This window comes from Oncorhynchus keta, chromosome 24 (genome assembly GCF_023373465.1).
Source record: "Oncorhynchus keta strain PuntledgeMale-10-30-2019 chromosome 24, Oket_V2, whole genome shotgun sequence".
Taxonomy (NCBI): Eukaryota; Metazoa; Chordata; class Actinopteri; order Salmoniformes; family Salmonidae; genus Oncorhynchus; species Oncorhynchus keta.
Window position 1 is genome coordinate 33,658,980 of NC_068444.1, and position 14,406 is coordinate 33,673,385.

The 14,406-nt window shown below is 45.6% G+C and overlaps 2 protein-coding genes across 9 annotated transcripts in view; both read left to right on the forward strand.

The window, feature by feature from the left end:
- Positions 1-9,350, forward strand: part of LOC118399218 (unconventional myosin-XVB-like) — a 31,212-nt gene extending 21,862 nt beyond the window's left edge. The window contains exons 34-56 of the mRNA XM_052478434.1: positions 1,206-1,293; positions 1,474-1,744; positions 1,916-2,019; positions 2,129-2,188; positions 2,272-2,347; positions 2,471-2,589; positions 2,672-2,790; positions 2,970-3,111; positions 3,239-3,350; positions 3,493-3,823; positions 3,997-4,133; positions 4,411-4,487; positions 4,620-4,696; positions 4,787-4,917; positions 5,129-5,223; positions 5,312-5,389; positions 5,479-5,575; positions 5,760-5,908; positions 6,043-6,167; positions 6,852-6,985; positions 7,138-7,271; positions 7,457-7,594; positions 8,725-9,350. Of these exons, the coding sequence (XP_052334394.1) occupies positions 1,206-1,293; positions 1,474-1,744; positions 1,916-2,019; positions 2,129-2,188; positions 2,272-2,347; positions 2,471-2,589; positions 2,672-2,790; positions 2,970-3,111; positions 3,239-3,350; positions 3,493-3,823; positions 3,997-4,133; positions 4,411-4,487; positions 4,620-4,696; positions 4,787-4,917; positions 5,129-5,223; positions 5,312-5,389; positions 5,479-5,575; positions 5,760-5,908; positions 6,043-6,167; positions 6,852-6,985; positions 7,138-7,271; positions 7,457-7,594; positions 8,725-8,814 (2,884 nt within the window). The 3' untranslated portion in view covers positions 8,815-9,350. The remainder of the gene's footprint in view (positions 1-1,205; positions 1,294-1,473; positions 1,745-1,915; positions 2,020-2,128; positions 2,189-2,271; positions 2,348-2,470; positions 2,590-2,671; positions 2,791-2,969; positions 3,112-3,238; positions 3,351-3,492; positions 3,824-3,996; positions 4,134-4,410; positions 4,488-4,619; positions 4,697-4,786; positions 4,918-5,128; positions 5,224-5,311; positions 5,390-5,478; positions 5,576-5,759; positions 5,909-6,042; positions 6,168-6,851; positions 6,986-7,137; positions 7,272-7,456; positions 7,595-8,724) is intronic.
- Positions 9,351-12,450: 3,100 nt separating this feature from the next.
- The window catches only part of LOC118398926 (transmembrane protein 94-like), a 39,440-nt gene continuing 37,484 nt past the window's right edge, over positions 12,451-14,406 (forward strand). For 4 of the 8 annotated variants that reach the window (XR_008078568.1, XR_008078573.1, XM_052478182.1 and 1 more), the window contains exons 1-2: positions 12,601-12,759; positions 13,851-14,228. Coding sequence is in view for 2 of the 8 variants with exons in the window: in XM_052478182.1 (XP_052334142.1) it covers positions 14,205-14,228 (24 nt within the window). In the remaining 6 variants the exon portion in view is untranslated. Of the gene's footprint in view, positions 12,548-12,600; positions 12,876-12,941; positions 13,196-13,850; positions 14,229-14,406 lie in introns of those variants that run through there. The other 4 variants (XR_008078572.1, XR_008078570.1, XR_008078569.1 and 1 more) reach the window with 4 other exon arrangements.

Sequence of the window (14,406 nt, forward strand, 5' to 3'; positions counted from 1 at the left end):
TCAACTTCCTCTATGTGCCATATGCCATCAACTTCCTCTATGTACCATATACCATCAACTTCCTCTAGGTACCATATACCATCAACTTCCTCTAGGCACCATATACCATCAACTTCCTCTATGTACCATATACCATCAACTTCCTCTATGTACCACATACCATCAACTTCCTCTATTTACCACATGCCATCAACTTCCTCTATTATGTACCATATGCCATCAACTTCCTCTATGTACCATATGCCATCAACTTCCTCTATGTACCATATACCATCAACTTCCTCTATGTACCATATACCATCAACTTCCTCTAGGTACCATATACCATCAACTTCCTCTATGTACCATATGCCATCAACTTCCTCTATGTACCATATACCATCAACTTCCTCTATGTACCACATACCATCAACTTCCTCTATGTACCACATGCCATCAACTTCCTCTATTATGTACCATATGCCATCAACTTCCTCTATGTACCATATGCCATCAACTTCCTCTATGTACCATATACCATCAACTTCCTCTAGGTACCATATACCATCAACTTCCTCTAGGTACCATATACCATCAACTTCCTCTAGGTACCATATACCATCAACTTCCTCTAGGTACCATATACCATCAACTTCCTCTAGGTACCATATACCATCAACTTCCTCTAGGTACCATATACCATCAACTTCCTCTAGGTACCATATACCATCAACTTCCTCTAGGTACCATATACCATCAACTTCCTCTAGGTACCATATACCATCAACTTCCTCTAGGTACCATATACCATCAACTTCCTCTAGGTACCATATACCATCAACTTCCTCTAGGTACCATATACCATCAACTTCCTCTATGTACCATATACCATCAACTTCCTCTATGTACCATATACCATCAACTTCCTCTATGTACCATATGCCATCAACTTCCTCTATTATGTACCATATACCATCAACTTCCTCTATTATGTACCATATACCATCAACTTCCTCTATTATGTACCCTATGCCATCAACTTCCTCTAGGTACCATATACCATCAACTTCCTCTATGTACCATATACCATCAACTTCCTCTATGTACCATATACCATCAACTTCCTCTATGTACCATATACCATCAACTTCCTCTATGTACCATATACCATCAACTTCCTCTAGGTACCATATACCATCAACTTCCTCTGTCTTGCTCCTCTCCAGGGTTCCAGCCCGGTCGTTTGTGAAGAAGAATGATCCTAAAGAGGAGGCCTTGGCGATCCTCATGAATAAAGGACCTGTACAACAGCAGGTTAGAGTTTGGCTGGGGTTAACAAAGGGCCAGGAACGCAAACTAGAAATATTGATTTGGCGGACAGACTTGGAATATTGCACACAGAAGAACAGTCTTGGCAATCACTTACTGATGGGTTCATTCATAACTAAAGGCTCTACACTTCTCTCGCTTCCTCTCTCCTCTCATCCCCTCCAGAGAAAGTGGGCCCCTCCTCCCCCCATGGAGGGGGAGCCCCCCCGTCAGAGACAGCCTCGCCCAGCGTGGCAATCCTCTCCTCCCTCCACCAGAGGGCCTCGCTCAATCTCCAACAGCATGAAGCAGAAACAGCGCTCCCTGGCCGACCTCTTTGGCACGCAGGGTCGTTCCAAGAACCTTCCGCCTGCTCCACCCAAGTCCACCCCTCCTTATCCCCCAGCCATCTTTGAAAGCTTGCCAGACCCTCCCGCCAAGGCTGCCCCCACACTCAGTAAGTCCAACTACCTGAAATGCAGGTGGAAATATACAGTGAAGGTGCACATGTCTGTGTACACACTGCATGTCCAGCCGTAGCCTCAGATACACGTTCATAACTCATATACTACAGTAATACCTCCACAGAGAAGTAAAGTAACTCATGTTGTTTGTTTGTCCTCCATAGATCTGTCTGGGGAGGAGAGTGTTCGCTCCCAGCTCCACAGGTTCTCTGCCAGCGTCTACTTCTCCAACTCTGCCATGCCTGGCAAACTGTTCCTACGCAAGGAGGTGAGCTGGAGCGGCAGGTCGGAGAGAACGTTGGAATCGTCTGTATTGTTCTACACGTGTTGTGTGTTTAGCATTATAAGTCAGTCCTTATAATTCCCTCTGTGTTCAGGTGTTTTACCCCAGAGAGGGGTTCAACCACCCCTACATCCTCAACCTCCTTTGTGAGCAGGTCAGTACTGGTTATTTCCCCGTGGCCATTTTTCCTCACTGGCTTACACATGTCACACCGTCCATTACTCTAAATCCTTTCAGATCATGAGAGACACGTACTCTGACACCTGTGTGAGGATCACCCGAGAGGACCGGAGAAAAATGAAAGACCTACTAGGTGAGTTTGTCTTTTTTGATTTTTTACCAGGTGAGTCAGTTTGCGAGTCCAGGTTAAAAATGAGTGTTCCCGTCCTCCATCCCGCTCTTTCCTCATGTTCTTCCCACCCCACTCTCTCTCCAGCCAGTTTCCACGTGGGCACCAGTATCAGCTCGCTTCAGGACGACACTATGAAGAAGAGGATAGTGATGGCTGCCAGGGACAACTGGGAAAACTACTTCACACGACTCTTCCCTGTCAAAGTGAGTTAGCTTTCTCTCTCTCTCTCTGACAGACAGACAGGCTGACAGACAGACACTCATCTCCCCTGTGTGTGTGAGGTAGGGTGGCACCAGCGGGGACACCCAGCTGTTGGGCGTGTCTCATCGTGGGATTCGACTGATGAAGGTGGCCAGAGCATCAGGCATAAACCCCAAACACCTGCGCCTGCTACGGAGCTACAGGTGTGCCTATTCTTCATCCACAACACCGGAATTAGAGGACCTTTAGCCTTTTTGAATTATTGAGTGGGAATATACATCTAGTGTGTGTGTGTGTGTGTGTGTGTGTGTGTGTGCGTGTGCGTGTCCGTATATGTTCTCCCGGTGTGTGTACCATGCGTGCTGTGTCTTTCTCTGTGTAGCTATGCAGAGCTGCTGTCGGTGGAACTGCGGTCTGCCGACATCGTGGAATTCAGTCTAAAGGGAGAGCAGCTACAGCTGCAGAGCAACAGGGCTCCACAGATCACTGCCATGGTCAGCCTGTTCCACCTAGAACTCATCAATGTAACCACCCGCCTCTTCCTCATCTTATGTCGTACAAATGATTGTACACATGTGTTTTCTGGTACACTAAATCTTACTGTGTCGATAGTATATTTGTTGTGTGTAACATCCTGTCAAACCTTCTCAGGGCTCAGATCATGTGATTGCCCTGAAGAGCTTTGTGACCGACGACAAGAGCCTGCTCAGCTTCCGCAAGGGTGACGTCATCAAACTGCTGCCCATTGACGGCCTCCAGCCAGGTGAGGTCATCACACTGACCTTTGACCTCTCCTTCTCTTTGTCTCTGTCTCTCTTTCCCCCGCTCTTTCCCCGCTCTCACTCTGTGTGTGTGTGTGTGTGTGTGTGAGACAGTCCTAATCCTGCTCTCTCCTTATTTCTCAGGTTGGTGTTTCGGTTCCATCGGGGGGCGCTCCGGCCTCTTCCCCATCGACGTCACTCAGCCGTCTGCCCCTCCTGACTACCACCACGTCCACCTTGACCGCCTCGACGAGAGGAGGAAGAGCATGAGAGCCCCCAAGCCGCCCGCTGCCACTAGACCCCCAGCTCCCAGGTCCACTCCCCACACTGGCTCAGCACAGCTCAGCCGAGGGAGCTCCATGCTGAGGTCAGCTTGTTCCGTCCAAGTATCGGTCCAGGGCAGTGAGATGAGTGACGCCCAGACGTTCCAGATGACAGAGTTTGCCGTGAAATACTTCAGAGACACTGCCACCAGGTGAGAGGGGTAACAAGGTTATATGATGTATGCAATCCTACATTTTCCTGAGTGTACTTACCTCTCTTTCTCCTTATGTACTTTCTCTCGGACTCTCTCTTCCTCGCTGCATCTCGCGCCCTCTTTCATAATCCCCCCTCCTTCGTCTTCCTCCCTTTGTCTCTCTATCACAGAATGGAGGGTAATGGTCTGCTATATGGAGGTATAAACTTCTCAGAGGTGCTTCAGTACACAGAGGTTCCCATTCAGGAATCCCTCATCTTGTACATTGATCCTGAGCTCAATGGCCTGGCTGTCCAGGCCTTCCTGAGTGAGTCCAAACACCCAAACACACACACACACACACGCACACACCCACACCAGTGGAGGCTGCTGAGAGGAGGACGGCTCATAATAATGGCTGGATCGGAGCGAATGGAACGGTCTTAAACACATGGAAACCATCTGTTTTATGTACTTGATCCCATTCCACTTATCCTCCCCGATTAAGGTGCCATCAACCTCCTGTGACGCACACTACTGAAGTGTGCATTGCACCTCTTTCAACTCAATATTCCCCTTTCCCACTTCTCTTTCGCTCTCTGAAGGTGTGATGCAGTTCATGGGAGACCAGCCTCTTGGGAGGCACACGTCTGAGGGAGACTGTGTCAGCCATATCTTGATGGTGAGCCTCTCCCGTTGCACACCCACAGCTCACACGCAAACACCGTCGCTCACCGTACACTCCTAATGAGGATACCAGCTGCTTGAATGGAAACATGGAGTCATGTCTGTCCCATTGTGTTTGTGTGTTCAGTTAGGGAAGGAGAAAGAGTTTCTGAGAGATGAGATTTACTGCCAGGTGATCAAACAGATCACAAACAACACACACAAGTGAGTAGCTGGCAGATTGTGTACGAACCTTTACCTGCAAGTAGTGTACAGAGGGTCAATTCCTAACTTGTGTGCGCATGCGTTATACAGAGAGAGATGTACCCGGGGTTGGCGTCTGTTGAACCTGGTAGCAGGGTTCTTCCCCTGCTCTGGCACTCTGAACCCCTACATCACATGTCATCTACAAAACATCAGCCAAGACCCCACACACCTCTACCAAGGTACGCACACGCGCACTCTGAACACCTACTGTCACACGCCACCTACGAGACATCAGCCAAGACCAACACACCCCTACTAAGGTACAGCCCTGCACCCCTCACACATTGGCGATGCCCCGGAGGAGATCCCTTCAAACATGTGTCTGTGTCTGTTACCCCAGAGCTTTTCTGTATCTAATGCAATGATGTATGTGTCTATCCTCTATCTCAGAGCTGTCTCAAAACTGTAAGGAGAGCATGTTCGGGACTCTGATCCACGGTGGTCGCAGACACGTCCCCTCTCACGCAGAGATGGAAGCCATACTGGTAAGGCAGGGATTCCACATAAGTGTGGAAATCGTGTTATTATGTAAGATAAACGGTACAGCTGTCGCTGTGTGTCTGTTCTCTGCAGGCCGGCAGACAATCTCGTCGGTTCCCCATCAAGCTGCCAGGCGGAGTGGAGTTCTTCTGCAGGATACGCAGCTTCAGCGTAAGTCAAGTCTCCTTCTCTTTACTTTTCTCCTCTTCTCCTCCTCCCTTTAATTTCCATTATGATAAAGATTGACTCTGTGTGCCCAGGTGGCTCTAGAGGTCGTGGAAGAGCTGTGTACAGAGATGGGCATCCAGGACCCGTCAGAAGTCAAGGAGTTTTCTATCCATGCCATTCGGGACAAGGGTAGGTGGACATACAGACATGCTCTATCTATTAACCCAAATGACTCCCCAAAACACTTTACCTACAATGCACAAAAAGTTTATATTAATTGTGTGACAGCAAAACGAAGGAAATCCTAGTTTTCTATGGCTCTCTTCCTTATCACTACCTCCCTCCTGCCTCTCTTCTTCCTCTCCTACACCAGATGGGATGGTGCGGCCTCTCCACTCAGAGGAGTACCTGTTTGACTTCCTATTGGACGACGGCTCCATCGTCCTGTCCTTCCACCGTGTCATATGGACACACCCACTTCACTTCGACAACGACCTCTACCTGGAGTTCCACTTCCAACAGGTACCATAGTAATGACCCCTAGAGTTCTGTTATAACCACTGAAACCACTTTGCATTACGTCATGCCCTGGTGACAGCCCTTCTGTCCCTGTAATGAATGAACCTCATCTGGCCCTCTCTGTCTGTTGCGTGCAGGTCCTGTGTGACTACCTGGACGGCAAACTGATGCTGCCAGGCAGTGGTGCCGCTGTCGTCCAGCAGACGGCAGAGCTGGCTGTCCTGCAGCACCTGGCACAGGGCCTCACTCAAGAGCCTTCTGTGTGAGTACTACCCTTAACCCCTATACCCTAACCCCTAGCCTTTAGCCCCCGCACTCTGCAGAACCTGGCACAGGGCCTCACTCAAGAGCCTTCTGTGTGAGTACTACCCTTAACCCCTATACCCTAACCCCTAGCCTTTAGCCCCCGCACTCTGCAGAACCTGGCACAGGGCCTCACTCAAGAGCCTTCTGTGTGAGTACTACCCTTAACCCCTATACCCTAACCCCTAGCCTTTAGCCCCCGCACTCTGCAGAACCTGGCACAGGGCCTCACTCAAGAGCCTTCTGTGTGAGTACTACCCTTAACCCCTATACCCTAACCCCTAGCCTTTAGCCCCCGCACTCTGCAGAACCTGGCACAGGGCCTCACTCAAGAGCCTTCTGTGTGAGTACTACCCTTAACCCCTATACCCTAACCCCTAGCCTTTAGCCCCCGCACTCTGCAGAACCTGGCACAGGGCCTCACTCAAGAGCCTTCTGTGTGAGTACTACCCTTAACCCCTATACCCTAACCCCTAGACTTTATCCCCCACACTCTGCAGAACCTGCCCCAGTGTCTCACTCAGCAGCTCTCACTGTGAGCCACACTGTTGTTTTCAGACCAGACATAAGCGATTATTCTCTCTGTCCTATGTTAAGTGTGATATAGTGTCTGATAGTTGTCTCTCTCTTTTGTCCCCGTCAGGCTAGAACTGAAGGGGTACCTCCCCCAACAGGAAGGGGGCAGCACCAACCTGGAGCAGATCCACACTATCTCCCTCAGAGAGATAACCGCCATGCGCTCTCTCAGCCCCCGTGCTGCCAAGGCACGCTTCCTCGGTGAGGCACGCACCAATTACATTTTTTGCCTTGCTTACTGGGAAGAATTTTGTGATAAATGTGTTTGTAGCTAGATAATGCATTATAGATACAGTATCTATACTGCTGTGTGAATAGAATTGTATTGATTGATTTGCTCTCTCTACCCTCAGAGTGCCTGAGCTCCCTGCCTCTGTTCGGTTCTAATGTCTTCCTGGCTCAGAAGGTCAGCCATCGCAGCTGTCCCTCGCCCTGCCTGGTGGCTGTCAACCAAGAAGGAGTGCTGTTCTGCCATCCCAATATGCAGGTACCGCATTTACACCCGACAACACCATTTATGTAGGGAGGGACACCCCAAACATAGGAAATGCAGGCACCGTGTTTCCCAAAATATGGGTGAAATGATCGATCTTGACTGACTATATGGATCTATGGCTTTTATAGATGTATGCTATTGTTAATTCTTTATTATAATTGTCCTGTGTTGTTCAGGAGCGGGCATTAATGATCCCATTGGTGGAAGTGCAGTCACTGCGCTCAGTTAAACCCAAGAAAGACAAGAAGGTGCCTGGAGTGGAGATCAACTACGGCAACCCAGGACTAAAAACCATCACCATCCACCTCAAACAGGTGAAGTACACTACACAGCAGTGAACGACGGGGCCACCAACCCCCGGTTTTGTGTAGAACTAGAACAAATTGCTGAACACACCGTAGCTTTCCAGGAACAAAGGTTGGTGACCACTGATGGAAGGGTTTGTTCTTTAGTGTCCGTAAAGTGTATGGTTACACCTTGAAAGGGACATGGTCACTAAGGGAAATACACATTACACACACATGCTACCTGGGAGATAAGACTTCAAGAAGACACTTAAACCGTGCTTGGCTACTCTGTGGCATCATGCCCATAAGGGAGCACATGCTCCCTCAGATTTGTCCTGTTTCAAAAAATAAAATACAAAATATATTGTTTCTCTGTAATACTAGTAACGGTTTTATTGAGTTGGCTTTAGCTAGCCTAAATAGGTTCCCAACCTCATAACTAGCTACCAAGAAGCCATTTCAGGCTACCAATCAAATGAGAGTATCTAGCTTTGTCTAATTATCTTAGCAAGCAATTACTAGATGTACTGAATAAGACAATCCTTTCACTATTTTACGCATATTTTAGCAGAGATGCAGAGAAGCATAGGATAACCACCAGACAGGTGGATACAGACAGCTCAAGAGGAATGCTTAGATAAGCAGAAGAATAAACTGATTTTTCACATAGACTTAAGCATAATGATTATGGCTCTAGATTCAGGTGTTTGAAAAATGCTAATTTATCCAATTTACAAACAGGGGGCCTAGCCCCTCTCCGGACCACCCCCTAGCCAACCTCACACACTTTGTGTCCCCTCAGATTCTGAGGTGCATGACGCCCCTGGCTACGCTTGATACCTTTAGCCAAAGCAACTTCCTCAATAGTCAACTGATGGAAATGGAAATATTCTATTCAAATTGTATTCAAATTAAGTGAATTGTTCAAAGGCATGACAACACTACAGTACAGTACTTTCATTTAGTACAGTACAGATCATTTAGTACAGTACATATAATTTAGTACAGTACAGATCATTTAGTACAGTACATATAATTTAGTACAGTACCTTCATTTAGTACAGTACAGATCATTTAGTACAGTACAGATCATTTAGTACAGTACCTTCCTTGATAAAGTGTGAATTCCATTAATGTGTGTGTGCTCTGCCCTACAGGCCAAGAAGCTGTGCCACATCATTGCTGTCATCATGGAGGAGCTGGTGAGACCACCCATCAATAGCTCTATCTCCAGCCGCAACCCCTAGACACACACACACACACACACACCTGCAGTTGGATAGGAAATGAGTTCTACAACTGTCAATCATTGATTCATATACGCAATGAAAGCAAATCACTTTCCACATCTACCATTCCTTCTCCTGTGTCAGTGATACTCCAGTTGGTGATTGATTGATGAAAATGGTTGAGAAATGAATTATATCCACTACAGGTTTCATTTTCTCAATTTCCCAACAAACACGCACTCAGAGAGGGAGCCTATTGATAAGCAGACCTGCACTGATAAATATCAAAACAAATCAATGCCTTCAGATTTTTATCTAAAACATTTCCTTATTTAAAAAAAACATCACAGCCTTTGAATACCAATGAATGTCCAAATTTGAATATTGCTTTGTACGTGTTAGGTTTCCGTGCAATATATCTTTATATAACCGATTTATCAATGTGTTTCTTTGTAGTAAATATTTTTGTAATTTAAATCAAATTATTTTGTAGATGGATGAAACTGTTCTTGTTTACTTTGTGTATAACTATTAAAAAGTATTGCTGAATAAGGCATTGTTTCAATTATATGTGGTTGGTTTATTGCTAATGGAAAAATTGTCATAAAGAGGTACTGGTTTCCAGCTGTGTTTAATATGATAGGCCTACAAAACCACTCAGTGTTTTGTTTTTCTAGCAGACGTTTCTTTCACGTTAGAAAGTTTTACTTTGTACACAATAGTTAGGCTTGACTTTTCCACATTGTGTTGTGTTACAGCCAGAATTAAAAATGGATTAAATGCACATTTTGTGTCACTGGCCTACACCCAGTACCCCATAATGTCAAAGTGGAATTATATATATTTTTTTTTTAAAGTGTACAAATTTATAGAAATGAGAAACAGAAACGTCTTGAGTCCACAAGTATTCAACCCCTTTATGTCAAGCCTAAATAAGTTCAGGAGTAAAAATGTGTTTCAGTCAAATACGTCGCATGGACTCACTCGGTGTGCAATAATAGTGTTTAACATGATTTTGGAATGACTTATCTCAGTACCCCACACAAATAATTATCTGTAAGGTCTCTCAGTCAAGCAGAGAATTTCAAACACAGATTCAACCACATGTTCCTGAATGGCCAAGTCATTTTTTACTTCAATCTACCTGAACATTTATGGCAAAAGATCTGAAAATGTCTGTCGAGCAATGATCAACAACCAATATGACAGAGCTCAAAGAATTTTGAAAAGAATAATGGCAAATGTTGCACAATCCAGGTGTTGAAAGCTCTTAAAGACTTACCTAGAACGAATCACAGCTGTTATTGCTGCCAAAGGTGTGCCTACAAAGTATTGACTCGGGTGTAGAATACTTATGTAAATTAGACATTTCTGTATTGCATTTTCAATAGATTTGCTGAAATTTCTAAAAAGAACATGTCCTCACTTTGTCGTTATAGGGTATTGTGTAAAAATCATAATCCTTTATGAATTATGGCTGTAATAGAATGTGGAATAAGTCAAGGGGTATGAATACTTTCTGAAGGCTCTGTACATAAATCTGGATTTATTGTTTTAAGGCTTTTCATCTGTCAACCCACTACCCAGGATTACTCACCTGTAAAACAAAGATTACATACAGAGAGAGGGTGGAGGGTAGGTGTCGTATTGATCAAATGAAGAGCTATGAGCACGGCGACGCAATCAAGGTAGAGGAAGCTGGAAGCAGAAGAGGAACTTGAATCGGATGGTGGTGGAAATTAAGATGAATGGACTTTTTGTCCGAAAAATAGGAAAGGAAATGTCTTGTTGATAATACCCCTTCGTATCTGGTAGGAGTACACTTTCTGGGAATGTTGGGGCCCGACTTGTTGAATCCGTTGGAAATATTCAGCACGGCGGGGAAAAGTTTGGATAAAGTGAAGTTGATGAAGATCACGAGGAGTGGACTTATTTGAATTGCTTTATGTTTCTGCTGCTCAGAAAAAGAGTACGGTGGGTCTCACTCGATTTGAAGATTATGCCGTGCCGTGCTTTGGGCTACGGAGAAGGTCACCTGTCAAGGGAGTCGTTTCTGGAGTCTCAGAAGAACTTGACATGGATATACAGAAGAATACTCCTGGGGTGGCTGATGCTTGTAGGATGAATGGCTTTGTTGACGGCAGGAAAGAGAACAGTTTGTACCTTTTGCTGTTTGATATGGTGTCCCTCCTGACCCGAGTGCAGATGGGATATGTGTACTATCTTGTCAGAGCTTTTGTATCCAGTCCTTTGCAGTGTCAGCGCTGTAAAATGTTTGACATGTAGTACATGTCTGCTTCATGTCTGCTTCTGTAGCTCAGTTGGTAGAGCATGGCGCTTGTAACGCCAGGGTAGTGGGTTCGATTCCCGGGACCACCCATGCGTAGAATGTATGCACACATGACTGTAAGTCGCTTTGGATAAAAGCGTCTGCTAAATGGCATATATTATTATTATATTATTATTATATATTATTATTATATTATTATTATTATTATTATTATTATTATTATTATTATAAGAAAGAAGCCACGGTGTGGATGTGGGACGTGTAGGAAAGATCACTTTGAAGGAGATCCCGACTGTGTTGCACAAAATAATGGCCAAGAAGCAAAGGGTTGCAACTGTGGTGGAGAACATGAGGTGACATTCTTGGAATGCCTGAGTAGGGTATAAGAGAATTTATTTTATCTTTATTTAACTAGGCAAGTCAGTTAAGAACAAATTCTTATTTTGAATGACGGCCTAGGAACAGTGGGTTAACTGCCTTGTTCAGGGGCAGAACAAAATATTTGTACCAAGTCAGCTCAGGGATTTGAACTTGTAACCTTTCAGTTACTAGTCCAACACTCTAACCACTAGGCTACTCTGAGGTTGCTAAAATCAGGGCAGTGGTGAGTCTCCAATGCAGAGGCTGTCAACAGGATAGAAAGAATTAGTATCTTTGACAGTCCGGTGAATCACCAGTGGACCCAGCAATTGTTCATGTGAAGAAAGTGGACTCTGTCTTTTATAGTGATGGTGGTAAATGGCACGGCGCACGCGGAAAAGAAGTCAAGAAAGATAGACATGACATCATTGCTTCTGCGGCTGAAACATTTCTGGGATTAAAAGATTTCACATCTGAAGAGCTACATGAAGTACTGTGTCGTGTGGTCCTACCCTCTCAAGCCCTAAAGCCTGAGCAGGGTAGTTGAGTTCTCGAATGACTGAAGGAATGGGCTATTTATCTTTTGTTCGTTTGTGTAGATTAATGTTATTTTTCCCTCCCCGTAATGGAATTACTCTTTGGAGAAATGTTTACCCTCGTCCAGTTGGTGGCGGCAACTCGCCACTAAAGGATGTGGTCCGCCATAAGGCCTCAACGAAGAAGAAGTAGCTATCCTATTTCAAAATAGAACGGTTGACTTGGGCCATCGCCCCTCCCACACACGCAAATCAAAAGAGCAGGACTCCACCTATGGTAAGCCCGACGGGAATCCCAACCTATCACAACCGTGCTTCATCGCCTCCAACCAAAAACGCCACTCCCTCATCTGCTTTGGATATTCCCTTAGGGTTGTTGACTTGAACCGCCTGTAATTCAGTGGATATGCTATGCTACTTGCCTCATGACATGAATATGCATAAGCATCTTGAAATAACTCCAATATAAAGGTTTTTGTCTCAAAGTTCACGTGTTCTATTTATGTCAGTGCGCTCATAACAACTTAAGCATTGTGAAACTGCTATCCGATCAAATAAACCTCATGTAAGCAAATAAGCCATACACAATTTTGTTGACCAAATGTGACACTCTCGTTGACCTTGCTTGGTGGGCGAAAACAATGAAAAAACGCCACCAGCTGGAGGGAGAAAAAAATTCTGCCGAGTTGGTTTTCTTGCTTCCTCTCTGTACACTTGATATTTGAGAGACGATTTAGCTTTAAACGGGGTGACGAGATACAGACCGTGTTGCAACCTGTACGTGAGTATGATAGATATGCGGATATATGGTACATTAATAGTGCTTAGTGTTCATGTTATCGCAGGCTGTTCTTGACATCGCGAAGAAGATGAACCTAGACGTTGGGTTGCAGGTATGGAAACGTCAGCTAGCTAAGTTACCGCGTACTATTCGCGAGCTAGCAATGAGTGAGAAACAGTACTTGAGTAAGGCGACATTGACACTTGTTTTGTCACAATGATTATTGTGCCAAGTTTAGCTTCGTGCATAGCATGCTTTTCCATTGCAGAAAATATGAGCTCGCCACGATATATTTCCAATTAGCTAGTAAGCTAACTTGCTAGCATGTGAAACGAGGATCGCGATATGCACACAAGAACGTCACTATAATAACATCGTGTGGGATTTGGCTCCTCGCATCTCTCCTGTAGATCATGCAGTCTAATAGTACAGGTAAAATTGGTAAATTAATCCAAGGATAAGAATACGCAGAAAGTGATGACATTAAATATGTTGTACGTCGTCCAGCCAGGTGGATTTAGCGATAGACGGGCGTCGGACAAGTTTAGTTCTGTTTCTGACATAGGATGTTGTGACTGGGCTATATTAGTTCCAGTGAAATGTTTCCGTATATGTACTTTAGCTTGCCCCAGTTGCTTTCTGGGGTGTGGTTCCTGTACTACATGTTAAGAGTGAAAGTTTCAGACTCTTGTATGTCTCTCTCCCTCTATATGTATGTCTCTGTCTGTTTCCCTGTTTGTCCTCTCTAGCTCTCTGTCTCTGGGTGTCTGGCTGGCTGGCTCTCTTTTTCTCTCTCTGCTGGTAACTTTAGGCACAATGTTGTGTAGTGTGAGCCAATAGAGCCTGCTGACTCAGTTGTTTTTGTATAAAAGGGGAAGAAATATGCTTATAGTGGTGGCGTGTTGTCAGTAGCTTTAGGGCTTCGGACTAACAATGTTTTCAACAGCACTATTATATTCACCGCATGTAGCCCACTAACCTACTGACCAACAGCCAATGTATAATATCACTGCAGACTGAATGCCATATGTCATGCCAACGGCATAATTATTTACCCTTCGCTTTTATTTATCTCTTCCCTACCAAGATCTACCCAGCCATTCGTGTAATGAGGATGATTTCCTCAACACAACTTTGACTGAGCATCTAGCTACAGCTCCCAGTGTGCCCTGCTGTGAGTCCCAGTGGGCGTGCGTGGTCCTCCCCTCAGACTGGCAGAGCAGGCTGGCATAGCGGCACCGGCAGGGGGCCAGTGGGTGACGTTTTCCTCCAGCCTAAGTTGTGGTTGGAAGGGGCATCGAGAAAGAGTGTCGAGAAGACAAAGAGGGGTATCAAGACGACATCGAGAGTATCGAGGAGAGATCGAGAGGGTGAAGTCTCTGCCTAGCCTCGTCAGGTGTGTGTGAGGCTCGGAGCATGGTGAGAGCCTGCGCTGGTTGCCATGGAGCTACAGGATAAGAAGCAGGTGAGCTGCCTAGCGCCAAATGACGTCAGCTGGCTCCCTGGAGTGGTGCTAAACGGAGAGGCTCCTTGGGGTGTGTGTGTGTGTGTGTGTGTGTCTGTGTGTTTGTGTGTGTGTCTGTGTGTTTGTGTGTGTGTCTGTGTGTGTGTGTGTGTCTCTGTGTGTGTGTGTTTGTCTCTGT